Source organism: Schistosoma haematobium, chromosome 3 (assembly GCF_000699445.3).
Source record: "Schistosoma haematobium chromosome 3, whole genome shotgun sequence".
NCBI lineage: Eukaryota > Metazoa > Platyhelminthes > Trematoda > Strigeidida > Schistosomatidae > Schistosoma > Schistosoma haematobium.
In genome coordinates this window covers 9,909,778-9,937,119 of record NC_067198.1, presented here as the reverse complement: position 1 = coordinate 9,937,119, position 27,342 = coordinate 9,909,778, and the positions used below count along the sequence as shown (strand labels likewise).

General features: G+C 31.5%; 1 protein-coding gene across 2 annotated transcripts; it reads left to right on the top strand.

Annotated features, from left to right (window-relative positions):
* Positions 1–438: 438 nt before the first annotated feature.
* On the top strand, positions 439–27,342 carry MS3_00004972 (uncharacterized protein; the record flags this gene model as incomplete). 2 transcript variants are annotated; one of them, XM_051212972.1, is made up of 7 exons in its annotated part: positions 439–1,197; positions 4,380–4,467; positions 6,007–6,182; positions 13,024–13,420; positions 15,024–15,154; positions 19,990–20,771; positions 27,180–27,342. In XM_051212972.1, the coding sequence occupies exons 1-7, from the start codon at positions 1,065–1,067 to the stop codon at positions 27,270–27,272; spliced, it is 1,800 nt and encodes a 599-aa protein (XP_051068902.1). In that variant the 5' UTR covers positions 439–1,064. The 2 variants fall into 2 exon arrangements, with proteins under 2 accessions (XP_051068902.1, XP_012792303.1); XM_012936849.3 differs by lacking the exon at positions 27,180–27,342 and having other exon boundaries at positions 19,990–20,786.

The following is a 27,342-nucleotide window of genomic DNA, read 5'->3' as shown; positions in this document are numbered from 1 at the left end:
GCCAAATATTTGTATTTACAAAAAAAGTCATTTGTTTTTAAATCCTTGCTCATTCAAAGCAAACTTCTAACAAACTTGATTTGAAAACCTCGTTAATAAGAAACATCTGATACATCATAATATTTCAGTATTTGGTTTTCTATAAGCCACTACTAAAAAAAACGTTTTGAAAGTGATTTTCTCTTAAACCTAAAATTATGATTCATTAACAATAAAAATGAGTCGAATCACTTTATGGTAAGGTTAGTATAACCTACTTTTATGTAACAATTATCCACTTTGGGTGCCAGAAAACAACTCCAATCATAACTATGATGTTAGTAACACTTTTTTGAATGATTCATAAAATTTAAAAGACATTTTATGGATAAAAACAAAATCATTTCATTAATTTAAATCAAAATCATAAATGAAAATTTAGTCTTATAAATCAGAAGGGGTTTGTGGAGATTTTAGAAATTTCACTGATTGAAATTATGAGTCAATTAAAACTGGACCACCATGGAAAACCTGGAAGCACTGGACGGCCGTTTCGCCCTAGTATGGGACTCCTCAGCGGTGCGCATCCACGGTCCCGCACCCCGCGAGAGTCGGACCAAGGACCTATCAGTCTCGCGCCAGGCGCCTAACCAACTAGACCACTGAGCCGGCATCCAATGGTGCTAATGTCTAACTTCAACCAATCCATGAAGTTGCGCCACCTCATACCATTGTCTTCAGTGATCTGATATCTCACAACAGACCTAGTTGAACTCCACTGGTAACGGCTTCTCACTAGAACTCCAAGAAATACCTCGCGGGGTGCGGGATCGTGGATGCGCATTGCTGAGGAGTCCCATACTAGGACGAAACGGTCGTCCAGTGTTTCCAGGTTTTCCATGGTGATCTAGTTTCAATTGACTCATGATTTCAATCTGTGAAGTTTCTTATAAATCAATTGAAAAATACTTACAAGAAATATGATTGGATAAAAAAATCAACCACTCAGAATCAAACCATGTAAAAGGAAATAATTCCCTATAAATTGTTCAGTTTTAATACCTTAAACAATTTAATGTTAAAAAATGCAGCAACCACTTTCTAACAATTTGGTGGAAGTTTTAATTAAACCAAATAATATGAGAACAGCAATTGAAATAAGGCATATAGCATTATGGTTTAAAGAAAATATTCTGGCACTTAAAGATGTTTCTATAGGTATGTTTACTTACATAATTTTGATATTATCGTATATAATCATTTGAAATTTATTTCAATTACTTAAGATCATATTGAAGTTTGTAATTATACATTAAGAAGTGGTCTTATTTAAATAAACACTGAAAATCAAATGTACTGGACTATTGCTTCAATGTAAACTTGGAGAACTACAACAACCACAATCAAGAAGGTACAAGTATTTATAAATGATTGTCTACGCAAAATACTCATCATCCATTGGCCGGATACCATCAGCAACAGCCTTTTGTGGGAGAGAACAAACCAGCTTCCAGCTGAAGAAGAAATTAGGAAAAGACTATGAAAATGGATAGGACATACATTACGCAAATCATCAAAGTGTATCACGAGTCAAGCCCTAACTTTGAATCTTGAAGGGAAGCGGAAAAGAGGAAGACTAAAAAACACATTACGTCGGGAAATAGAAGCAGATATAAAAAGGATAAATAACAACTGAAAGGAACTTGAAAGGACTGCATAGAACAGAGTTGAATGGAAGTGCTGGTGGGTGGCCTATGCTCCTTCACGAGGAGTAACAGGCGTAAGTAAGTAAGTACTGTTTCAATTTATTATATAAGACTACGCAACAGTTCATCCCTACGAAAAAACTGACAGTTGGTTCACATTCTTATCTGCAACTGATTAATTATATATGATGTGATCAATAGTGATATGGTTGCATCACCTTCACAACGGTAGCAGTATGATTTAACATAGATGAAGTGAATCAATGAATTAATCTTTGATACTACGTATTTTAATTTCTTGTTTATTATTTTGGTTCTGTATGTACTCATCTGCTGAATCAATTGGTCAGTATTAATGATTATAATATCTTATATTTCACGAAATAGATATTAATCTTTTATAGATAAAACAACAATTATTTAGTGACACAAATAGTTTAATTGTGTTCAGATCAAGAATTCGATTGGATTGTGTTTAAAAACTCTTGACAAATAGTGGCCTAACTTACATCGACCCATGAATTCAACTCATAAAATATAGATTTATTAGTAAAGGGTTGTGGAGATTGTTAAATCTTTTTTGAAATCAAGAATCGATCTAAGTTAGACAACCATTGAAAACCTGGACTCACTATATAGTTGATTGCCACAGTACAAATAATATAAACTCAATACAGCTATTAGCTATCTCTCCTGTGTATAACAATGAATAGGTTAAAGAAGATTTGCTAAACTTTCAGTCAAATATTGTAATCTGCAATGATGAAGTAATCATATAACTTAGTGATTTAGTTATAGTTTTTGGTTATAGCAGATTCATCATACAATACCATAAATTATCTTTATCTATTTTGATTATTGATTAATGAATGCCTACTAATGCCCAGTTCAATGGATTTAAATTTCAACTATTGATTAGTATAATCGAAGTAAATTAAACGTAATGTACTTGAACATAAGTTTTTCCCTGTTTTTAGTTTATAATAACCCTTCATCTGTCTGTCTTCTTTAACTTACATCGAACCATTTCAGTTTCTGCTAAGTTATATATAATATAATTAATAGATTTCAACTAATTCAAGTGTAAGATTATCATTAAACGATTAACTTGAATGATCCTTGTTCATAATCAGTAATTTGCTGAGGTTGAAAGAAGTGAACTTTTGGCGTTTTGTACATACTACTGATGAATCTTAAACTATGAAACGATAGCATTTTCCAGCTTTTATTAGTTCTTCAGATGATGAAAACTGTCTTCAGATTTCACTTAATGTTGTTTGCTTACATCTTCACATTGTTGTTTAGAACTGCAATTGACCAGTCCCTTGTTGTCATATATGCATTCTGAGCAGGTTGCTTCGATATTGTGACTTAAGGCAATATCGAGGCAATCCGCACTAGATGCACATATGCCAACAAGAGACTGATCAATTGTAGTTCTAAACAATAATGGGAAGATACAAGCAAATAACACCGAATGAATTTAAACTTCACCGCATTGGCTATCAGGACTTAATAGCTAAGTGCATAAAGCGATGGCGTTGTGGAGTGAAGATCAACTCTGGGATGCAGGTACATCTAGCCGACGTGTCCCAAATAGGACGAAACGCGCGTTATGGATTCCACTCCTAGCCACTATCTATCTTTGCCTAAAATACCTTCAAATTTATTTGGCTTTTTTACGAAGTTTATAATAAGGTTTGCTTTATAAATCAAATATGATGATGCAATTCTTTGAAACATCATGTTTGTTAGATCCATGCTACAAAATTAACTGCTGTGAGTAGAAACTGAATTATCAAAGTTAAAAATACTCTTAATAATTCTGTTCCAGTCGGTTGCATGAATAATCAGCTAATGAAATCAATGTTTAACAATGAAACAAAGTATAAGAGAAAGGAGTATAAAAACAAAGTAATCCAATATGTGATTTATGATATGGTTAAGCATTTAATAAGTTAATAATAACTATTTGAGAAGTCATTCTAGGAATTCTAAATGAAAAGCCATAGCCAATGGAGTTTATTTATGCTGAGAGTGAAGCTGTTGCTCACCAATAGAGCTTGAAGGTGACTGCACACTATGGTGAGTTGATTAAGGTTAGAAATGTAAATTACTGGATCCTCACTTTAAGGTCTAAAGGTATTACTCTCAAGGTGAGACCTAATAATACTGAGTTCAATCCCTTCAAGGTTATGAGAATCTACAACTAAGTAGCTCCATATTGGTAGGAAACAATTACTCAATGCTCTCTGATTTTAAATCAAGTTTTCAGTTTAGGTCAATCGGTGCTGTAAATTACTTTGAAATTATTGAAGTAACAGGACATAAAGTCACGTCAATATTTCCGTAGAAAATTGCGTGAAAAAGTTTAGATTATAGAGAAGGAGTGACAATGAGAATTCAAGCTCCCTCGGAAATCAAACAAACATAAAAAAGTGCTTTGCTATCTCTAAACGGAAGAGAAGCATAACTTGCAAGAAAACTTAAAAGTTATATAAATTAAGTAAAAAGTATCACTATTTTGCCAATGTCATAACATTTCCCACCGGAGGTGATATGAAATGGTAATAATTAGGCCTAATAGTAAGACATTAATTACATTAGATAGTTGACATATCCTCCAATCGTTTATTGGTTAAATGACTAATAATCATCTTCATTTAATGGTTTACATTTTTTTTTCATTTTCAGAGATACTCATGAAACTGGTAGCTGAATGTAAAGCAGAATTCAAATATCCCCACGACATAATAATTCGAGAAGGTGATATTGGTGACTGGTAAGCTCTTTTTTCCATTATATGATATGAGGTGGCCTCCATGACTTTCCTCATCAATAAGTCAAATTATAATGAATGATCAAAATAATTTCTGTTCATATTCATTAATGTAGTAAGATGAAGTCATATAAAGATCAGATCAAGTTTATCCAGATGAAAGAGGCTATATAGCGTGGATAGTTATGATTATTTTAAAACAACTTCATTCACAGTCATTGTATGAAGCAATCAGTAATATAGAAATAAATGTATGAAAATTGGTAATACCACTATATTTATCAACCACAGTACAGTTCGATAAGAAAATGGCATTACCATCTCTATACTTAAAGCAGTCTAGTCTGGATATAAAAGATTTAATAAATACAAGTCAGCTTTCAATTTTGATATTCGTCCCAAAAACGATTTACTGAATAAAGTTTTGATATGAAACCAAACAGTTGAAAAATGAGTACCAATCCGACAAATATAATACAACTTACATCTACAAGTAATCAAGGAGAATGTTCTGGCATTTTCTTCCCCGGACTGCCCCAATAAATATGCGAAGGAGTATTTTACTCACAAAAAATTAATCTCATGGAATAGTAGAAGGACCATAACATTAAAAACCGCAATGCCTGTAATATGCATTTACGTTGAATATATCTGAGAAACACAAATACTGTAGTTAAAATGTTGTTTATAGCATATTGTTCTACATAGCTATAATATGTGTAAGCTCTATGACTGCCAAGCCTAAATAGATTCTGTGAGATGTATAGGTGTCAAATCATAATTAAACTGATGTAGATTAACTGCTTTTCAAATGTAAATGAAAATGAAGATCTTGTTTCGACGCTAATTGATTGGAGTTAGTTGGTAGAAAATCCAGAACTTGGGTTTTATGGCAGTTAGGAATCTTCATCAGCGAGACGAACCTGAAAGTTTAAAGAAATTGATGCTCTTCGTGAGAACCGAATCCAAATCATCCAGTTCTACAGTCTTCAGTTTTGTCACTTAGCCACATGGTCAGTGACTGACTTAGATATTTACATTAATTTGCCACTGAGTGGATGTTTTCTTAGTCCCTATGTGCTGATTGAATTCTTTCGGTTAAGTTTTAATGCTTCCACTAGTCAAGGTGACTCGACGTGACGTGCACTAAGTTCATAAGTTAACTGTTTGAAAAGAGATCGTAAGAAACCCTGAACCTGGGTATAATGCTAGTTAACACTTATCAGCAAGGCGTCCATGTGATCATGCATCAACATGATCAGCGAAGTTGCTAATGAGCTTTGATCTCATCCTAATTTATGAAAACCTTTTTGTTCAGATCGAATTGGATATATGATAAATAAAACCCTTAGAAAGTCTTATCAGTTTATTCCGTAATAATTCACTATTTTACATGTTCAGTCCCCCTTATGAAGAAATTATAACACTAAAGGCTTTTGAAAATCGCTTATAATGACAACTAATGTTAACAGTAATTTTTAAATAATTAGATATACAAAACTACACTCACTGATTATTTGATTTTACCCATATACTGTTTAGCATGTATATATTACTCTCTGGTCGTGTATCGGTTCATTATCGTGGAGATCAAAGTGCTGTAAAAAATGAAGAGATGCATGAATTGATGAACGTTAAATCCAACAGCTTTATACCCGTCAAACAAAATGTTTCAGACATTATTAACCAAGAGCTCGGACCTCAAGTTGGTCAACTAGGTATATATATTTACGCAATTTTATGTTTATTTCACTGTTTTTCTATACTCAAATGCCTATTTCTGAAGGAAAATCATGTGACTGTTAATAACCGAGGTTTAACAAGTAAAAGTTATACATCAAACTTTTAGACCTGGTTTTATGTAGTGATTGATAACACTAGTCTTCCTACTGCTAGTATATCTATATCAAATGCGAATTTGTACGGCCGAAAACGAACAAAAAATTATTGTTGAGAAGACAGTAATTATTCAGTGGTCAAAATAGACATTTTCAGAAGTTAAATCTTGAAATATTGGAATTGCTCCAAGACAATTAGTCACATATTACAGGAGGATTTTCGGATATTGTAGAATTTTTGTAATTTAAACCACAAACTATTCTTAGAACACCATTGGAAATCTAGAAGCAACGGACATTTATTTCATCTTATTATGGGTCACCCCAGCTGTATACATCCACGACCCCGCACTTGGTAATCGAACCCAGGACATTTGACCTATCACACCAATCCGTAAACTATAGACCACTGACCCAACACATGATGGTATTAATATCTAATTAATTATGAAAACGTATTCCAGAATTGCAAAATTAAGTAATAAATTGTGCATAGTAGGAACATATACTGTATTTCTTAACACATAACAGATTGTTCCTAAGTGTGCTTGTTGACTAGATTGTTTGGCTATCATTATCCAACAACTGAATGATTAGATAAGAACCGGGTTTAAGTGCTCCAGAATTTTATTATCTTATAAAAATTAGATTGAATCTAACCAATAATTGAAAACTGTTCCCAGGTTGCAATTTAAATTACCATATTAGGTAATATAATGACTAATTTTTCACATTGTGATTATTTAGATTCCACAGGATGTTTTTGTATTGTGATTGTCAATTAAACACTACTAATGAAAGATTAGAGTAAGGCAAAACCTTATAGTTCCTATATATTTGGTATATGCCTAGTAACTCAACCTAGAACGTGTGTTTCATTCTATCTGGAATTCAGCGCCCATTTCCTAGTGCTGATGTTCACGTAGAGACTTAAACCCATTAACTTTCAATTTAAACACCTAATGAGTTATACATTGAGTTACTGAGTCCAGTTAATTGTTAACTTTTTCAATGGATGTTAAAGTACTATTAAATATATGTAATTTCCCGTTGTCCATATTTAGGACTGTAATTAAATAGTCTCTGTTTCTATATATATTCGTCTTTAATTAGATTACCCTGATGCAACATTATGTCACAATTGAACAATGCTCTGGATATTTGAAACAAAATGTAATGGGTTAAAGTCTTAGTGTGTACATTAACACCGTGATGCTCGTGCATTCAATCGGTGAATCCCACATAAAACGAAATGTGAATCCTTGGTCTAATTGCTAGCCAAATATCAATCTACAATAAAACATATCACATAAAGTTATGCTGAACTAATCCTTTCAAGATGTACATATGTAAACTAAAACTGATAAATTTTGGTCCCACATATCGACAATGATAGATTACAAATCCTCATTAAAATCTCACAGTTTGTTTAAAAAATGATTCATTGTAGTCAATAGGTCTGGTATTTACAATTGTTGATAGTTATCGACTTCATTCAAATAAGAAAATAAAATTTCTGACTGGAAAACTCCAAATTTCACAAGTTATTTAAATGACCTACGAATATCTGAATCTATAGTAATTAGTTCACAAATAATTAGATTGGTTTACATACTTAAGGAAGCACAGTGCTTATCAGTGTTGTCTAAGGTATAGCTAATTTTAACTCCTGGTTAAACAAAATGATGTCAAATACCTGAGCGTTGATAAATCCGAGTACGAAGCTGAATAACTTGATTTCGAGTCTTCGAAAGAAACTAAGTATCCTGAATGATTGCAAATATGTTTTCCTAATGACACTTGATTAAAACCAAGATACCTACGTTAGGTTTAAGTGCATATTAGTTCAATCTTGCCGCCTAAAAGTTAAATCAAATCATTTTAATACTTATTCGTGTTTTATTGACACGGGGACTATCCGAAAAATACATTTCAATTGTTATTCATTTTTGTTCTGTTTCAAATACCGTGTAAACCTTGAAAATCAACCTTTTCATAACATTATTGACTAATAATCATTCTTCAATAACAATCGAAATCTTAGAGTTTAAACAACAGTTTCTAAGGTTACAATGGAAGTTACGATGAAAGCTCTACGACCAAACCATCCAGCTCAGAGAACAAAACTCCATCAAAATCTTCCACCTGAGCTACAAATTTTATCCACCATCTCAAAAGTTACAATCCACTAAAAGATACAATAACAAACGGTTTTTTAATATTCATTTTACTGTTATAAAAACTAAATATTAAATATAATCAGTATAAATTACTAGTTCATTATTTAAGCATTCAGACTATAGGGGAAATATATTGTACCAATGATCCAACCAGGTTAAAGAGAGATTCAACGCACCATGGCGGATAGGTTTTACCTAGTTAAGAACAATGTAAAATCTACCAATATTTAGTTACAATAGCTCTCAACTTGATAAATTCTACAGGACTAAAGTATACTAACATAGCGACTAGGAGAAAGTGCCTAATTGTTCATGGAAAAAACAACAGGAAATAAATAGAACTGGTTTTCCGTAATAAATTGTTCATTCGTATCACTTAAACTCCAGTGGAATTATGACACCTTAAAGTTACTCTGAAGGTCACTCAAGGTCGTTGGCATAGCGCGGTGACACTTAAATTCTATTTATGAAATTTCCTGTTAATCGTATGTTGTTAGGTGATCATATTTTTAGTAGACATTAGGGACAGAAAAAATGTCACCACACAACTATTTTTTTAAGTAAAGACCGTTTAAGGTTAATTTCGAAATATCATCCATCATCACCAGCGATATTTTTCGACTCACGATAAGATTAAACTTTGTAAGTCATGGTTTTTCAATAAAACTTATGAACTTCTTCCTCTGACTAGTCTTCACTAGTACATAGATAACTTCACAATCTCTGTGGTTATAATTCATGTCATTCCTTTAAAGCTCTTCATTAGTCAATCTGTGAAACTTGAACAAGCAAAGTATCATCATATTTATCTTAGGTTAAATCTAAGAGGCTACAGTCACTATTCTGATTGAACGCTTTTAGGCAAAAAGCATTTGAATTGTTTGTCATATTTTAGCTTATTTCTTTTATATCGAATAATGAAATGAGCTTGAAACTAAATATGATAATCAACTAATGGAATCTCCATTTAGTAGTATTCATTGCTGATCAATTAAAAATGATCTGTCTTACTTGCTTTTCTAAATCATTCATTATTATTCGTAGAATTTTATATATTTTCAAGTTTAATGCTTGGAATCAAAATTCTGACCAATCAGTAGCACACCAATGATCTCAACGGTGAACCTTCATGATACATGATAGAATAAAACTGGAGAGTATTAATTCCTTCGAGATTTCAGATACACCTTTCTGATGAGTGAAACATATCACGAGATCTAGGTTGAGCGAAATTTCCTGTTATCTAACAACTAACTTACATTTTGATTAGTCTCTTTTGGTATATAGAACTATTGAAGAAACGACTTAATAATCTCTATAATATCAATTCATTATATTTTTTTCAATAATTCCTAACAGTAGTTACAAACAAAATTGATTCCTCTTCGATTCATTGTTCCGCTTTTCCAAATTTATGACAGTACATAAAGGAAAATGCTGCAAATTGTTTGAACCAGTTTACTAATATTCTTAATTCTGGGTTATTACAAAATTTTCATGTGATTTACCTAGAGAATTTTAGTACAGGGTTTTCAGTTTGTTTTAATTTGGCCATATATATATGGTGAATAATTTAGCAAGTTACTATGGTTTCTTGTTGTTAAAACGGAATATAGATCAAATTAGAGGAAACCTCCTTAACAAAGTATTACACAGATCATATTATTAAGGAAATATATGTATATATACATATACTACTATTGTATTCAAAATATCTTATTACAACATACTCTTTTGATAATACTGACAACTTGGTATAATTAGATTTGAATAGTTTTCCATGTTAGAAAAACAATGTAGTTGACGTAATTCTCAAAAATCTTCTGTTTCACATTTCTTTCATTAATTGTTACTATAAGATTGATTATTGGAGAACATCAATCTGATACATAGAATCTGATGATATTACACTATAAATCATCTTATACTACTGTAACCAATAACAACCGTTAGTTAACACAGAAAAGTAGTATCTTATTGAGATTTAAATAATTTAATGTAGCAAACTGAAATTTAAGACAGAAATAATGGTTATTGTATAGTTTATAAGAAGAAACAAAGAATTTACTTCTTGACTTCTTAAAGTTTGTACAGTAAAATGTTTCGTAATTTCTACCGTGTTTATTTTTGTTTAGATTTCCATTGAATGTTTCTTAAATAAATACTTTGATCTGTAATAATTGCATATGTGAACATAAATATAGGAACTCAGGAATATCTAACTGCCGAGCTATAAATGGGGTGAAATATTTATCCTGGATTCTCAGTGAATAGTGTTACCATTTAAAGTGAAAAATCTGGAATTAGAGTCTTAATGTTAATATAAACACTGTGACAAAGGCATATCCAGATGATAAGTCCTAAATAGGATGAGATGAAGTCATAGGTTGTCTTGCTATCCACATTACATCTATTCTATAGATGAATCAAATTTAGGTCTGATCTTCAAATAATCTTCGTTGAGTTTGCTTCTGATCATTATTCACTTTTCTTAGTTGATTATTAAATATTTATGTTGCTGATAGGTAAGCTTCACTTGAGGTGTTATATTGTAAACATTTGTAACCGTAAAATCATTACTACGCATAAGAGTAGGCAGGAAGGAAGTTAAGGATGAGCAAATCATGACATTATATCACTTCATGAAGAAGTGCACTGTAGGACTAAGCGATATGCGTAAATGTAGGCTAACTGGCTGGGGTCCAAATGAATACCGTAACCATTGGTTAGAGACACAGGATCAATAGCATTTACTATTTGTCTTCCCTTCCAACTTACAAATTGCTGAAGAGAATCTGTTTTATTTAGCCACTTCATATTTTGTTTAATCGCATCTTCGATCCGTAATCTTGTCATCAGCACTGTTACCATTTCTATTATTCTGGGATGTACCTTGACAATTTCATCTCATTGTGGTGCGTTATAGCAACTTGAACGTATTTACATATGTGTCCAGTTCTACGCTACATATAAACAACTGGATGACTAAATGACATTAACCTATAAGATGTATTTGTATCACGAATCGACTGGAGTCAGATATTAACACCGTTGGATGTCGGCTCGATGGTCTAGATGTTATGCGTTTGCACGCGAGACCAAAGGTCCTGTGTTCTAGTCCAACATGCAGGATCGTAGATGCTCACTATTGAGGAGTCTCGTACTAGGACGAGACGGCCGTCCACTGACTCCGGGTTTTCAATGGTGGTCTAGCTTAGATGGACTCATGGATTGAACTTTTAAAAAATATGTTGCACTGGTTAGTTTTTCTACATTCAACGTTGTATAGTCTCAGCAATGTTAAAATGAGAGATTGTTAACTCATTTTGAGTAAGAATCTAATAATATCACACATGTGTTTTGCAGCTGTTTGATTTAAAACAAAATTTAAACGCTGATTTGTACCGATTATCTTACTTATATAAGTTAAATTTAATACCAGATTTTTGTAACTGGAACACTACTTCAACAAGACTGATAGTTTTAATAATATATTTAGATAAAAAAGAAGCGCGCTACACAACAGTTCTCTCTGAAAAACAATGCTGAATCTTTCAAAGATATCACTCCTTAAACAAAATGATATGAAACAGTTGCATATATCTGAAACCGGATATTTTCTACACACGGAAAACATTTCTACATTACATTTCCCTTCAAACTAGATCTTTAATGAGCTATTGAATAATAGAAAAGCAAGGAACTCTGTTGTACCATTTCATAACATTAAGAGACACTTTTAGACGTTCATTGTAATAACTACTCACCATATTTTGATTTTCAATTTGAATTGAATCTTAATAAAAGTTTCATGCCTAATATCATGGTTAATGGAATACTGTATAGTTGAATTGAGGAATATTCAAGTTTAACATCAAGAACTAAGTTTCCTTAAATACCCATTGGAAACTGAGAATCAGTGGATAACTACTTCATGATCTAAATGTTGGGGCGATCCAGAAAACCTCTCGCAAAAGACAAGAAAGGATCAGGAAAACGCTAAGAAGCATTTTATCCATTCAGCGTTCACTAGAAGTTTAGCCAGAAACATCAAGAAAGTGAAACGTCACATGTAGAGTTTCTGATTGACTGATTACTATACTTCTACTATGTTTAGTAGCATTCCAGAATTCTCGGGAAACCCAAGGACATTTAAAATACTATAAAAACCCTATATTCTCTGTACCAAAATGAACCTTTGGAGTAAAGTGCCTCTCGCATATTTTTCGCCTTTCCTCTTGTGATCAGGTCGCTGTATATTTCTAACTTGATGGTTACGAGAATAGGAACTGAATATAGCGTTCAATTAGCAAGACTTATCACTAAATATCATCTATTCCCATTAGAGTATTGTTTAATTTCCTTCCGCTATAACCGGATTTCATAATTTCAGTCATTGTTGTAGACACACAATTTATTCTGTCGATATCCAAGTAAATTCTATAGAATGACAATCGTGTTTGTTTTTTTAACGCATCCTTTCATGTATTTAATCTCCATATAGTTTATTTTTTCTATTATTTTATTCTTAATAATTCTAGAAGCTGGTTCAGTATTTGGTGAAGTTGCATTAATTGAAGATTGTTTAAGAACTGCAAGTATTTTAGCTTTACCAAATACTATTGAAGTCAATCGGCATGAATCATCACTCAATCAACAACAACAATCTTCATCATCATCATTAACGAAACAATCAGAGAAACAATCTGTTTGTTTAGTAAATATTTCAAGAACATTATATAATAATACTGTACGTGTAGCAATGGAAAATGAGTTTCATGAAAGGATGAAATTTGTTAAAAATATAATTTATTTTCAACATTTATCTGATAAAATACAAAAACAAATTGCTATGAGTTTGGAAAAACAAAAATATGAATATAATCAAGTGGTTTTAAAACAAGGAAGTTCATTCAATGGCTTATATTTTGTTTACAGGTAAATTTACATATATATCAATAGTTAGACCATCATGGAAAACCGCTAATCACTGGACGGCCGTTTCGTCCAATTGGGAGACTCTTCAGCAGTGCACATCCACTATTCCGTCTCGTGAGATTCGAACCCAGGACCTATCAGTCTCACGCACGAGCGCCTAACCACTAAACCACCGAGCTGGCCAGCATCCAACGGTGTTAATGTCTAACTTCAACTAATCCACAACGTTAGATATTAATACCGCTGGAAATGAACTCATAATATTCAACCTCAATCACTTTTTTTACTTTATTCAAATTAATCCATGTCGGGTAGAGACAGGTATCAACACCAGTACAATGGAAGATTGTCGCGCAATTTCGTGGATTGATTGATGTTAGACACTAACACCATTGGATGCCGGCTCAGTGGTCCAGTAGGTTAAGCATTCGCACGCGAGACTGAAGGCCATGGGTTACAATCCCGTGAGTGGGATCGTGGATGCGCAATTCTGAGGAACCCCACGATAGGACGAAATGGCCGTCCAGTACTTCAAGGTTTCCAACGGTGGTCTAACATCAATCGGTTCATAATCTCAATTAAAAACTTAGTGAAAAGAACCAACTGAATTACATTTTCCTAATTTTCACATTGTACATACTGAAAACAAACTGATTTTTGTATTGACAAACAAATAATAATATACAGAGAATTTGTAACCAATTGACCTTAACTATTCCTTTCAAAACACCTTAGTTTCAAGTTTACTCAAATTAACAATATACTGTAGGATATAGGTATATAAGTATAGGTAGATATAGGTATCTAATTTTACCTAAACAGTTTGACTTCAATAGATTAGAGTTATGTATTTAGATTTCTTTAACCATGATAAACAAATGAAATTCATTGAAATGATCTTTATAACGAATAAATATCGCTATCTATGATAAATGTATTTCATTTTAGAAATTAGTTCAATACAACTATTCTGAAGTGAATTGAAGTGATTTTTAAACCATTTTAATATTCTAAAAGTTTACTAACTTACCCACATTCAACACAATCAAATTAAGTCACATTTCAGAATTACAATTTTAGAAACACTTCAAAAATGAGAAGGTAACAATTGTTTAATGGTTCCTGATTTTCAATGTGTTCTAATTATATCTGATATTGTACGATAATAAACAAAAATGGTACTTGAATACTTTGTTAAAACAAATGTTTCACATATAGTAACGCCGGTATTTTAAAGGTGAACCAATCAAGTAGGTAACCTTATCTAATCAACCAGAACAAAAGTAGGAATGAACGAGTCACGGTGTTAGGATTAGGATTCAGGATTTAAGATCAGGATGTGGGGCTTAAGATTTGGGGTTAATTATGATCAGAATGTAAAACGCATAGTTACAATTGTAACCAGGTTTTATGCTTTAAGTTGATGACTTAGTACACGGAATCGACTTAATATGAGTCTTTATGTACAGTTGTCCTGAACTTTAGCGTGACCTTGAAGCAACTTTTTATCCCTTATAAGTCACCTTTATATGGCAAAAAATCACATTTTATGCAGTTTTACTTTATCACTAATTGCTCAAATTTCTTATATTTCCATCCGAAGAGGTGAACTTCGAGTAACACTTCATGTTAAGCAATCTCAAACATCTACGACTTACCGAAATAATTATAGATCTATAAAATATGATCTACCATTGATAACTGGATCCAATCCGAATACACCTGAGAAAACAGGTTAGTCCTAATTCTTTACATTGCAAAATCAATTCATTGACTGAAAATTAGTATTCTATTGTTTTGATAAATATACGTCTCTACTTCATTTATTCATATTTGCAATAGAAATGATTATCACTTAATATACTGGGTATATAATCGTGACTATGATTGTGCACGATACAGTACAAATCGATATGCATCATAACTAGGTTCGAACCACTCACAAAAACCATATTACCTGTATAAATCACTGAAATAAACAGATATCGTAATGCAAAGCAACAGATCTCCAATAGCTTACAGTGAAAAGAACGGATCGTACTGGTCATGCACAAACCCACAACAACAACGACTGCTTCCTTATGGGATATTTTTTATATCAGTTAGCTACATGAGTATCAGAAGAAAATCGCTAGCTTGTAATTGGAAGTTGCTAGTGTTTAGCGATAAAGCAACAGTTCTTTTCATACATTTTAATCAACTTGAAATCACGTTGAAGAAGAAAATAAATGAATGATTTATACCGATTGGTCTAATGGTAGGATAAATCATTCAATAAGATTATTCAGATTAACTAGTTCCATCAATCAAAAGCTGAAGTAAAAACATTTTGCTTCAACAAAGAACAGTTTAAATTTTGAATAATTCAATTCATATTAGAAATTCAGTCAATCAGTCAGTCATCAACAACGTAGAACGTCGTACGTACGCAAGATAAGTGCCGTAATAGATCATTTACTAATCAAAGAAATTAACAATTGACTATTGAATTTAGTACATATTTACTGATAAGGAAAGTAATACTGTCATATAATTATCGTATACAACTATGTCAGCAGAAATTGAAGTAAAGTGTAAACATCAAAAAATGATTATTCATTTGATAAGTTATCTAGATAAACTAGTGCCATCCAATCATTCATGTTTTGAATCACTTTGTATCATGGTTAACTTTATGTTAAATCTCGTCATCGACTCGGGAAATTCATTCCACTTTTACCAGATTCGGTTACTTGTGAAGTGGGACAAATGACTATTGTGCTGTTCACGGTAGGAAGATATTTTCCGGATTATTTATTACAATTTAATTAAAAATTTGTCCAAATTCATGTAGGTAGTAAATTGTATATGAAAACTGAAATATCCAGGAAAACCGAATTTATTTACATATAAAGTTGTGTCGTCTAGATTTTATATTCTCAGTACACTTATTGTATTACTTATAAGTAATTAGTTTATACTGAGATACCTTACAAACAGCTAATGATTTGATCAAGGAGATCAGTGAATATGACAGTGAAATTCTAGAAGAAAAAACCTTTTCAAATAAAAACTATGGAACTTCATCATAAGTACTATCAAACTGTAAAAATGTATTAAGATGGATAGTGGATAGCAGTGGAATCTAAGACGCGCGTCTCGTCCTATTTGGGACTTGTCAGCTGAATGTACCTGCATCTCAGAGTTGATGTTCACTTCACAACTTGAACCCAGTACCGTTCGATTCAAACGCCATCGTGTTATCCACTTAGCTACTGAGTCTTGGGTTCCACTGCTATCCACTATCCATCTTTGCTTATAATGCTTGTGAATTAAAGCAATACTCACAGTATGTACATATGCCAATTTGAAACTGTCCTAAACAATACCAAGTGAATGTAAAGATGTATTGCTAATAACGGAAATTAAAAAAATAAAATGTTACGCTGTAGTTGATATATATTTAAATAGTAACTTTGTTAATTTCTTTAGAAGACATCAAACAACTACTAGACTTTAAGATAGTATCGATGGATACAATTTATTTATGTCCGGAATTTAACGTCATTTGAATCTACTCACATCGGATGTATAATCTACAAGTGGCATGAAATAGTAACTAGTCTGAAATGAAGTTAAAATTTTTTTTATATTTCTCTTAAAAAGCAGAAAACCTATGTGTGTGGCACTCTTTACTGACTTACTTTCAGCAATTTAAGAATCAAGTTATTACAATATAATAAAATATCGATAAAGTCAACGTTTAAATTGATAAAGAAAGCTTATTGACTGTTTCGTAAGTGAAATAGTATTTACTTCCGTGTAAATCACATTGTTATATCCGCATTCCTACAGTTACTTCTAGAGTTACCTCTACTATGTACATATCAGCTTTTGACATATCTGCTGCATTATTGCTTTTGCTTGAAAATAGCAACCGATACAACTCCTACGAAGGCAAGGTAAAAAAAAACAGACCAATCAAAATAAAGATTTATTAAGTCTCCAAATTCATGTTTTATCAAACCGAATACACTCAATTATATACTGATTTTACATATACACTTAATGACAACTTAGTAAATATCATATAAATGAAATGATATAAAGAGTAACTACAAAACACAAACTTCACCTAGAATAAGATAATGAATATAACTTTCACGTTAGGTAACAGACCACACTTGTTATATAGAACAAAAATTCAAACTTATTCGATACAAACATATTGACTTGAAATAATATTACAATGGAAATAAAACCATTGTCAGAAAATTTTAGACCAAGTTAGGGAAAATATGAAATCACCTGCTTAATCCTACTTATCATGAAGACGGTAAAATGTGGAACGACTAACTAATTGAAAAAAAACTTTACTTCTAAAGACTTTGAAGAGTATTTTCAACAATGACAAAACAGATGAAATAAGTGTATCAAAACAAGACAAGATTTTTAAACATTTAAATTTGCTAAAGCAAACTGCTATAATTTGTGGTCTTGTGCCCCTGTTAATGTATGTAACCTGAATGATACTGCCAATTAGAGAACAGTGATTTATCGACCGGTCTCAGCCTCCGCAACATGAATCATGTATTTCAAGCATATCGGGTTTATATACAAACAAACAGACAACATCGTATCACAAAATAGAAAACAATATTTGTACAAGATCTAGCCAAAAGTGACTGTGAATGTTGGAGACTGTATTTAATAGACTAGGCATAACTCAAGAACAGTATATCGTATAATAACAGGCTATAGGTCAAAGTAAAACTTATAATGAGAGGAACATGAATATACATATCTTAGTTACTTAACAATTACACAATAAAAATATGTATCGCATTGATCCACAAACAGTACTCAAAAGTTACCATTGATAATTCTTGTCGGGATATAACAGAAAGATAAAATTTACGAACTGGGTAGAAGAGGAACAGAGCTTAGTTGCTACTAGTGAAACAAGATTAATAGGCTTAATGGACATTTAGATCTTGATAATTTCTCGAAAATGTATTTTGAAGCCGAGAATTTCCTGGAAATAGTTTGTCTAGTCAGGAATCTCTAGAAAATTCTGGAAGACTGTAAATCATAAAATTTCATTATTCTGAATGAATAATTGCTAAAATTTTTATCGATATTAGTGTGTCTTTCAGATGTTTGTATAATCTCGTCAATAGTTTTATTTTCTTAATATAAACTAACCTTTAAAATCATCCTGCTTCCATACTACCCACGTTCTGTTTACTGTTCTGGTTTCAAGAGTATTTGAGTATTATGGACTAGGAAGTCGATTACAAATCGCTCACTTATTAGACATACCTTAAAAACTTACTGGAATATGAAAAAATAAGATTTAAACTGTTGGTTTCTGTGCATTAAATGTACCTGGTTTTCAGTGTGAAATGTTTTTTTTACCTTATATTGTGTGATATGTAAATATTGATATAAGGGAAAGAAAAGTCAAAATTAGACAGATTTACTCATTTAGATTCTTGGTTCAACATTAATTCCGTTTTAATTCAATGTGCTAATTACTCAGTGTAGTATTCGGTTTTGTTTTCGTGTGTGACATTTTATTCTCTCTAACATACGATATTCTTGTATTCAATTGACATGAACCATACTCAGCATATGATTTGTTATAAATTAGTATTTTTTTATATATGTGATTTCATCCTAGTTATTAATCAGTGTGTGTACAATCAATATATTAATGAGTGTATTTTCAACTAGGGTCGTCGTCGTGTTTTGGGGTCAATAAATCTTCACTTATACCAGTCTTTGTGTTCTTATTTTCGCGTTGTGGGAATTGCAGAGGTTACTCTTTTCAAGTATAAGTGATAAGCGTTTCCGACACAACAATCAGCGATGACCAGATATAATAAGTAAGCATTCATTGACAAGTTATAACAAATATCATGTGAGCTTCGGTACCTTAAGGTGGTGAGTTGAGCAGTTCTCAGCTAAGAATTTAAGAACCGCTCACAACTTTCATATTTTCGGCTGTATTTATAACCAATAAAAACTTGAAAAAAGCTTAATGTTTACTTATTTTTTATAAACACAATAATTAATAATCTTACCTTATGAAATCACTAAAAACATACATATATCATAGTCCTACCAAAAATCTGTAAAGTATGAAACCTTTCAAATCTAATATTATTGTTAGAAACATAATTGAATCACTTCATTAATATTATCATAATATTATCACTGATATAATACAAACTTTCTATAATCTTTCTTTTTTTATATTTCGAATCTCACGGCGGGTTGGCGTGATCGTGGATGAGCACTGCTGAAGAGTCCTAAATTAGGACGAAACGGTCATCCAGTGCTTCTAACTTCAATTGACTCGTGATTTCAAATGGTGAAATTTTCAAATATTAAATTATATACATATATATATATTCAATAAGAACTTTCGTCTAAATTTGAACGAATAGTTTCACAATATTTGGGTGCCGACTTAATGTGAGACATTAAAGAGGGAGAATGTATTTGTAAAATCTCAGCTGAGATTCCCCTCTTTCTCCCTCTTTTATATCTATTCATATTGATCATTTATTTTTTATTTTGTCCAGGATCATTATGTATTGGTGATATAGAATTTTTATTAAAATATCCAAATTATTTATTTACTATTATATCCAATACATCTTATACAATATTATATTATATGAATATTAAAAATGCTGAAAGATATTTCTATGGTTTACATATAAAATTTAATTATTATGAATTATTAATGATACATTTAACAATGAATAAATTTTCTCAATTTATTCAATTAAGATTACAGAATTTTATTGATTTTTTACCAAATCATTCTAAAATGATTTTAGTAAATTTATTCAATAATTTAATCAATAATCAATTCAATCAAAAAAATTATGAAAAAATCAATAAAAATAATAAAAAATTAAAAAATAATTTTAATTTAATAAATTTGAATCAAACATTTATTCATCCATATGTTGATAATAATAATAATAAATTATTGAATGAAAAAAATAATCAAAAAACAAAACAAAAACAATTTTTTTGTAATTTTTCTAATAAAATCAATAAAACATTAAATAATCATATAAATAATTTATCATTAAATAATTTAATAAAAGTTGATCAAAATTTATTAAATATTGATTATTTACCATTGAATTCAATCAATCAATTCATTGAAATTCTTCAATCAAATTTACCATATTCTTATAAATTAAATGCTGGACGTTTATTACAACAATTAGATAATTATAAATTACAAATTAAAATTGATAATTTTATTAAAAATTTAAATGAATTAAAATTAAATCAATTGAATGAAAATAATACACAATTAAATTATTATACAACGATTTCTGAACAGGTAAATTTTAATTAATTATTAAATAATCAATATATATATATTTGATGTTATGTAATCATATTTCATTGTTTAATATAGATGATCATATCAGAAGGGGTTTTGTGAAGATTTCGGATATTTTACGGCGGGGAGGAATGGGATCATGGACGCGTACTGCTGAGGAGTCCTATACTAGGACGAAACGGCCGCACAGTGTTTCTGGCTTTCATTGACTTATGATTTCAACCATTGAGATGATTATATCACAATTGATATAGTTAAACTAAATTAATTATGATTCATTTGGTATTGTTTGACTTAAATCTTCCTATTCATGTTTAGGACTGCAATTGTTCAGTTTCTTATTGAAATGTTTGTGTACCTGCATACTAAGATGCAGGTATATTCAGCTGACAAGTCCCAAATTGGACGAAACGTGTGTCTAACTGGATTTAGCTGCTATCCACTATTCATCTTTGTTTATAATGCTTGTAAATTAAGGCAACAATGAGGCAATACACACTTGATGCACATATGCCAATAACAGACTGATCAGCTGCAGTCCTAAACATCCATAGGAAGATACAAGTAAAACAATACTAAGTGAATTAAATTTCATCCCATTGCACAAGCAATTGGCTATCAGGACTCAGTAGCGAAATGGATAACGCGATGGCGTTTGAAGCGAACGGTACTGGGTTCGAGTTGTGGAGTGAAAATCGACTCTGAGATGCAGGTACATTCAGCTGGCGAGTCCCAAATAGGATGAGACACGCGTCTTGGATTCCACTGCTATCCACTATCCATCTTATAAATTAATTCTGGTTTTTCATTAGAAATTTGGAAATTTTCTTTTAAAGTACATTACTTGTGAGTACATGATAATTGTCACCATGAATATATGGTGAATAATAATGTTTTTGATGCTGCAAATAGATTTTTGTATAAATAATGAATCTATGAAAATCTTTTTTTAGATTCTTATGTCTATCAATCAAAGAAAGAAGCAACTTATAAATTCATCCATATAAATTACCTATCTTCTCTATCCTTTATATTGACATAGATTAAAAATTTTAGGAATCTCCATAATTATCTTGGTTCTAGTTTAGTAATTGTGGATTGTGATTGTGATTTTAGGTTTGGAAATTGAAAGTTAGAGAATTCGATTAAAAGGTATTAGGTCGGAGTTATAAGTTTAAAGTTGGCAGTTTACGGATAGGGTTTAGGAATATAGTTTATTTGAGTGTCTTATACAATCTACACAGAAAGTATTAATGGCAAGAAGTAAGTTTCGGTTATCATTTTTAACTTTTTGACCATTATACAGAATTACTGGTTATATTTGATGTATGATAAAAGTCAATTATCTTTGAATTTCAAAGGAAAACCACACAGTCGTTTCCTCGATTCTGATTGGTCTATCCTTATAATCTACTTTTTATCAACTCCCATACGCTACATTAATTTTTTTTTTCAAAATTGATCAATTTTAAACTTTTGATTAATATTACATGTTCAATCAGTGATATACAACGTATAAATTAGCACACACATACACCAGTACAAGTTACCACACCGCATTAGCATAGTGAGATGAAATTATCAAGAAAAATCCTACAATAATATCCGACTAGTAGTAAGTGTATTGGTATGAAACTAAATAGTTGATGTATTTTTCCATACATTTACCCATCTATCAAAATATTTTAATATTAAATATTAAAAAATATCATATTATCCGGTCCTTATAATTGATCGACTAACATCAAGTATTTTTACAACCTTGTCACTATACTATGTAATTTCCACTGAATGCATAAACCACAATCCATTAAAAATGCAAGTTTCCTTAAGATCATGAAACAGTCTAAATAAGACCACCAATAGGAACCTAGGAGCACTGGGCTGTCGTTTATCCCTAGAATGGGACTCGTCGGCAGTACACATCCATGACTCTGCATGCGAGAATCGAACACAGAATCTTTGATCTCTCAGGTGAATGCTTATTTTATAAACCAATGAGTCAGTATCCAACGCCGTAAATATCTTATTTTTAGGATTACGACCTGAAATTTTTGTTTGTCATATATTTCCCATCATAAACAAAATTTCATCTCTCTGGCGCCTACAACTAGTTACTATTGATGCATTAACTAGTGTAAATTCTGTTAGTTCTGTACAGCCTATAAAAGAGTGCATCAATTGTTACCTAACCATTGAAATGATAGCACTGACAACTTTGAACCGTTTTTGACAACTGGATAGTTTAGAAAATATTCTCAGAAAATGTCGAAAATACCATTGATAAAACACGTGTAATGTTACGAAATAGACCGCATACACATAAATGGATATTAACTATCAGTTAGACGACACAATATGTTATAACTAATATCAATGCATATAAACAGTCACGGATATAAATTCAAATACGGAAATATGAAGATCATCTATCTAGGGAATTCAAAGAGTGGCAGAGGATTCATGAAAGTATAGCATTCAGATCAATTATCGGCCAATAGACACATTTACATAGACACAATCTATCAATACATATTAAAAAAGTCAACGAATTAAGTAGTCAAAGGTCAACAGAACATGATAGTCAACTTGAATACGAGGACAAATGATGATTATAAAAATCATGAAAACAAAACTAGTATGAAATTTGGAATAACTAAAAAGCTCACTTCTACATGGAGTAAGCTCTGATGTTATTACCCAGAAAGCTCACTAATTAAACCATCAACCTTAAACAACTTAACAACATCAAGAGCGTGAGGATATCCAACAAACTACTAATTCAAAAAGTCTACGGACTTGTTCAGTTAGCACGACACGGAAACCAACATTATTAAGCGTTTAAGCCATCACTTTAGTGATATCAAGAACTATATTTCAATAGTTGAGATCATGAGTCAGTTGAAGATAGACCACTATGGAAAACCTGGAAGCATTGGAGGGTCGTCTCGTCCTATTGTGGGACTCCCCAGAAGTGTGCATCTACGATCCCGTCTCGCAAGACTCGAACTCAGGACCCATCAGTCTCGCGCTCGAGCGCTTGACCACTAGACCACTGAACTGGCCAGCATTCAATGGTGTTAATGTTTAACTTCAACTAATCCACTGATAGATCGTGGGTTCAAATCTCGTGAGGCGAAATCATGGATGCACACTGCTGTGGAGTTCCACAGTAGGACGAAATGGCCGTCCAGGTCTAACTTTAATTCATTCATGATCTCAACCATAGAAATTACTACAATCTCCACAAAATACCCCTTTTGATACCGATATTAATTAAGTTTTATTTTCAAATAAATAAGAGTTAACCAATTGAAAATTATCTCTCTCTAACATTTTAATTTCGTTCAGATTAAGAAGAACAACAAAATTATTTGAAATAATCAATAGTGTGACAAAAGAAAAATTATCAACTTCTACCGACAATCATTTTTCAAAGAAAAAAATAAAGAGAAAACTTTATAACACATAAAACAAAAAAAATCTGTAAAAGAATGGTTATAGGAGAGTGATTTCAAAGAATTCTCTTTTCAATTAGATTTCTCTTGAATGATGGTTTATAGTTATTACTGGTATATAGATATAGATATAGATGAAAAGCCGACACCTACCAGTTCTAAGCAAAATCATAAAACATAGTTCTTTTAATAGATAAGAAGAGATAAAGTGATATACTCCATAGTTATAAATCTATCTACTTATAAATAGAATCTCGCGGGATGCGGGATTGTGGATGCTCACTGCTGAGGAGTCTCATACTAGGACGAAACGGCCGTCCAGTGCTTCCAGGTTCTTCATGGTGGCCTAGCTTCAATTGACTCATCATTTCCATCAGTGAAATTTCTAAAATCCTCATAAAACCCCTTCTGATTATAAATAAAACATGCGGTTATTTAATCCTATTCCTTAGTTTAATTGTTTTGATATATTAGTTAGATAAATAAATATTTAAACTATGGAATTAGTAATATGTAGGAGTATAAAGTATGAAAATATCATATGTAGGATTATTATGAATTACAATTTTTTTATACAGGTAATAGATTCTTCTATAATCGCTTAATTCTAAGCTTTTGTTTGATATTCAGAAACTTCTATCGTGTTTTTTTATTATTTTAAATTTGTCATTATTTAATCATTTCCCTATTACTCTAGTTTAGTATTAGTGTTGGAAATGGTTTGAAGAAAGTTAAAGGTGACCAAACCAAAACGTGGCATCAGTGCTTGAAGTCACTAACTTCTAGTCTTAGCCATGTCGGTAGATGTATACTACTTGGTTGGGGTCTGTGTGACTATTGTTACCAGTGGTTGGAGACTCCTGGTGACATGGCTCAGAATTGATCACAATGGCGTAGGTGCATACACTCTCTGTCTTCCCTTAAACCAAGAGATTAAAATCGCTTCATATCTTTCTTTCTATCAACCAATTCTTTCTTCCTGTACTATGTCCTCGTATGCAATCTTTCTTTTATATATTACCACCACTGAATTAACTACTTCTATGAATTTGGTGTCCATCTTATTGTTCTAATGAGGTATGGCAACTTGGACCGATGCACATATGTGCCTGTTCTTACGTTGCAGCCGACTGACTGACTGACCAGTCTAGTATCACTTATATAAGAGTTATGCAAATATTGTAATTTTCTAATTGTCTTGCTGTGTAGTCAAACAGTTCAAGTACATGATTATATTACTTGTGAATCATAATGAATCGAGTACAATAGGATTTGATCAGCTTTCTATCTTTTTCTTCTGATTTGATGCCGAGTTCAAAGGAACTTGAGGTTTAATAAGCGTTAAGGTTTTGGTTGCTATTCATTGTCTGAAATGTCAAGTGGAAACTGGAAAATCATCAGTCGAACCGGCAACGTAGGTGAATGAGTCAATAATTACACCTTATGGCCTTGTCACTCGGGTCACAATACAAACTAAGCATCTGTTTTACTCTGACATAACAAATATAATAGTGTCTATTTCAAAAATGGAACTCATATGCACATGATAGCTTCGGCAAACTGGTTTAGATATTAATGGCAAGTTGGGTTGTGATTTTTAGGCATCGAGGAGATGCTATATTATCAATTTACCATATATATTGATCAGTAATTTACTATTCCTCAGATCAGTCATCTCTGCAAACAATTTTATCAAATTAATAGGTCTACTGCTTACTCAATACTTTATGGGAACTAATATTCTCACATCTATTGATAATTGCTAAGGTATTTTCATCAAATATATTGACAATTAGGTGGCTTCTAAATTTTTAGTTCATCAAACTTCATCGAACAATTTTACTGACAATCAGTTTCTCACTTGCCTTACATTTAAAAACATCATTACACTGTTGTAAATCATGTCAATATCAAGTAAGCCCTTTACAATATCGTTTTGATTGAAAATATTTGAGTTTTTACTACTTGCTTATAATCAGTAACCTAATTATAAACTTTAAAAAAATAAGTGTTGGAACCAGAATTTACTCCTCGTAAATATTAAGGGCTATATTTGACGGTTCTAAAAAAAGAAACACAGTCACTGTACTGCACACTACCTCTAACAAAAAATGAAGTTTGATAAAATTTATAACTATGGATAATATCAAGGCATTAGCTCACAATTCATATATGATATCGTAGGGTAATCAAATCCAATTTTCAAACGGATAGTAGAAACCTTAACAAATGAATAGAAATAGTCTGTGGGTAAAGGAAGCAGCTAGGAAGTCAGCAATAAATGTTGCAGTGGATGATTTATTAATTATCATTCAAACTTAAAATATAGGAGGAAATGATAATCGCTGTTTCCTTCAAACTTACAACCAAGTTTTGCCCGAATTCCTAATAATCAATAAAATTCAATACAGTAAGGCTGTAGACGTTGTGATAGTCTTTTACTAATATCTCCTAACTAAAAATTTAACAGAAAAATCATTATTGTCTTTAAATTCGTCGCACTGGCGAAAAATCTTCATCATCAAGCAGATATGTCACAATGTTTAAACTACTATTCATCTTTGATACATATATATTCAGTAATCATTTAATATTGACACAACATATCCTTATTCAAAGCGGAATAACAACGCTATTACTAGAATCCACCTCATATCAACTTAGCAATGTCGTAACTATTCTGATACGATTATGTAAAAGCTTGCAAGAGCTTATAATACTCATGTATGAAAGAGTACCAACAATTCAAATAAATTTCAGCACCTAAAATATATTCGTACAGAAAATGCCAGCTACGCAACTCATAAGATACGTGTTACAGTTAACTAATAATAGTTTTCATCATATGTAAGATTGTTCTAGGATCTGAATACTCGTCTGTGTCCCAGAGTTTAAATTATATATATATATAAGTTGGCTAATTTAACGATATTCTTATTTCAAATAGACACACGAGTTGGAAAAATCGTCTTTGATGGCCCATAAAAGAAGACTTCCACCATCGTTTGTTGGTATGTGCAATTGGTTTCCAAATATGTAAAAAGAAAACTAACAAGAAAAGTAAAATATAGATTATTATTCTAACTGAAACTGTTTTATAATTAAATTTT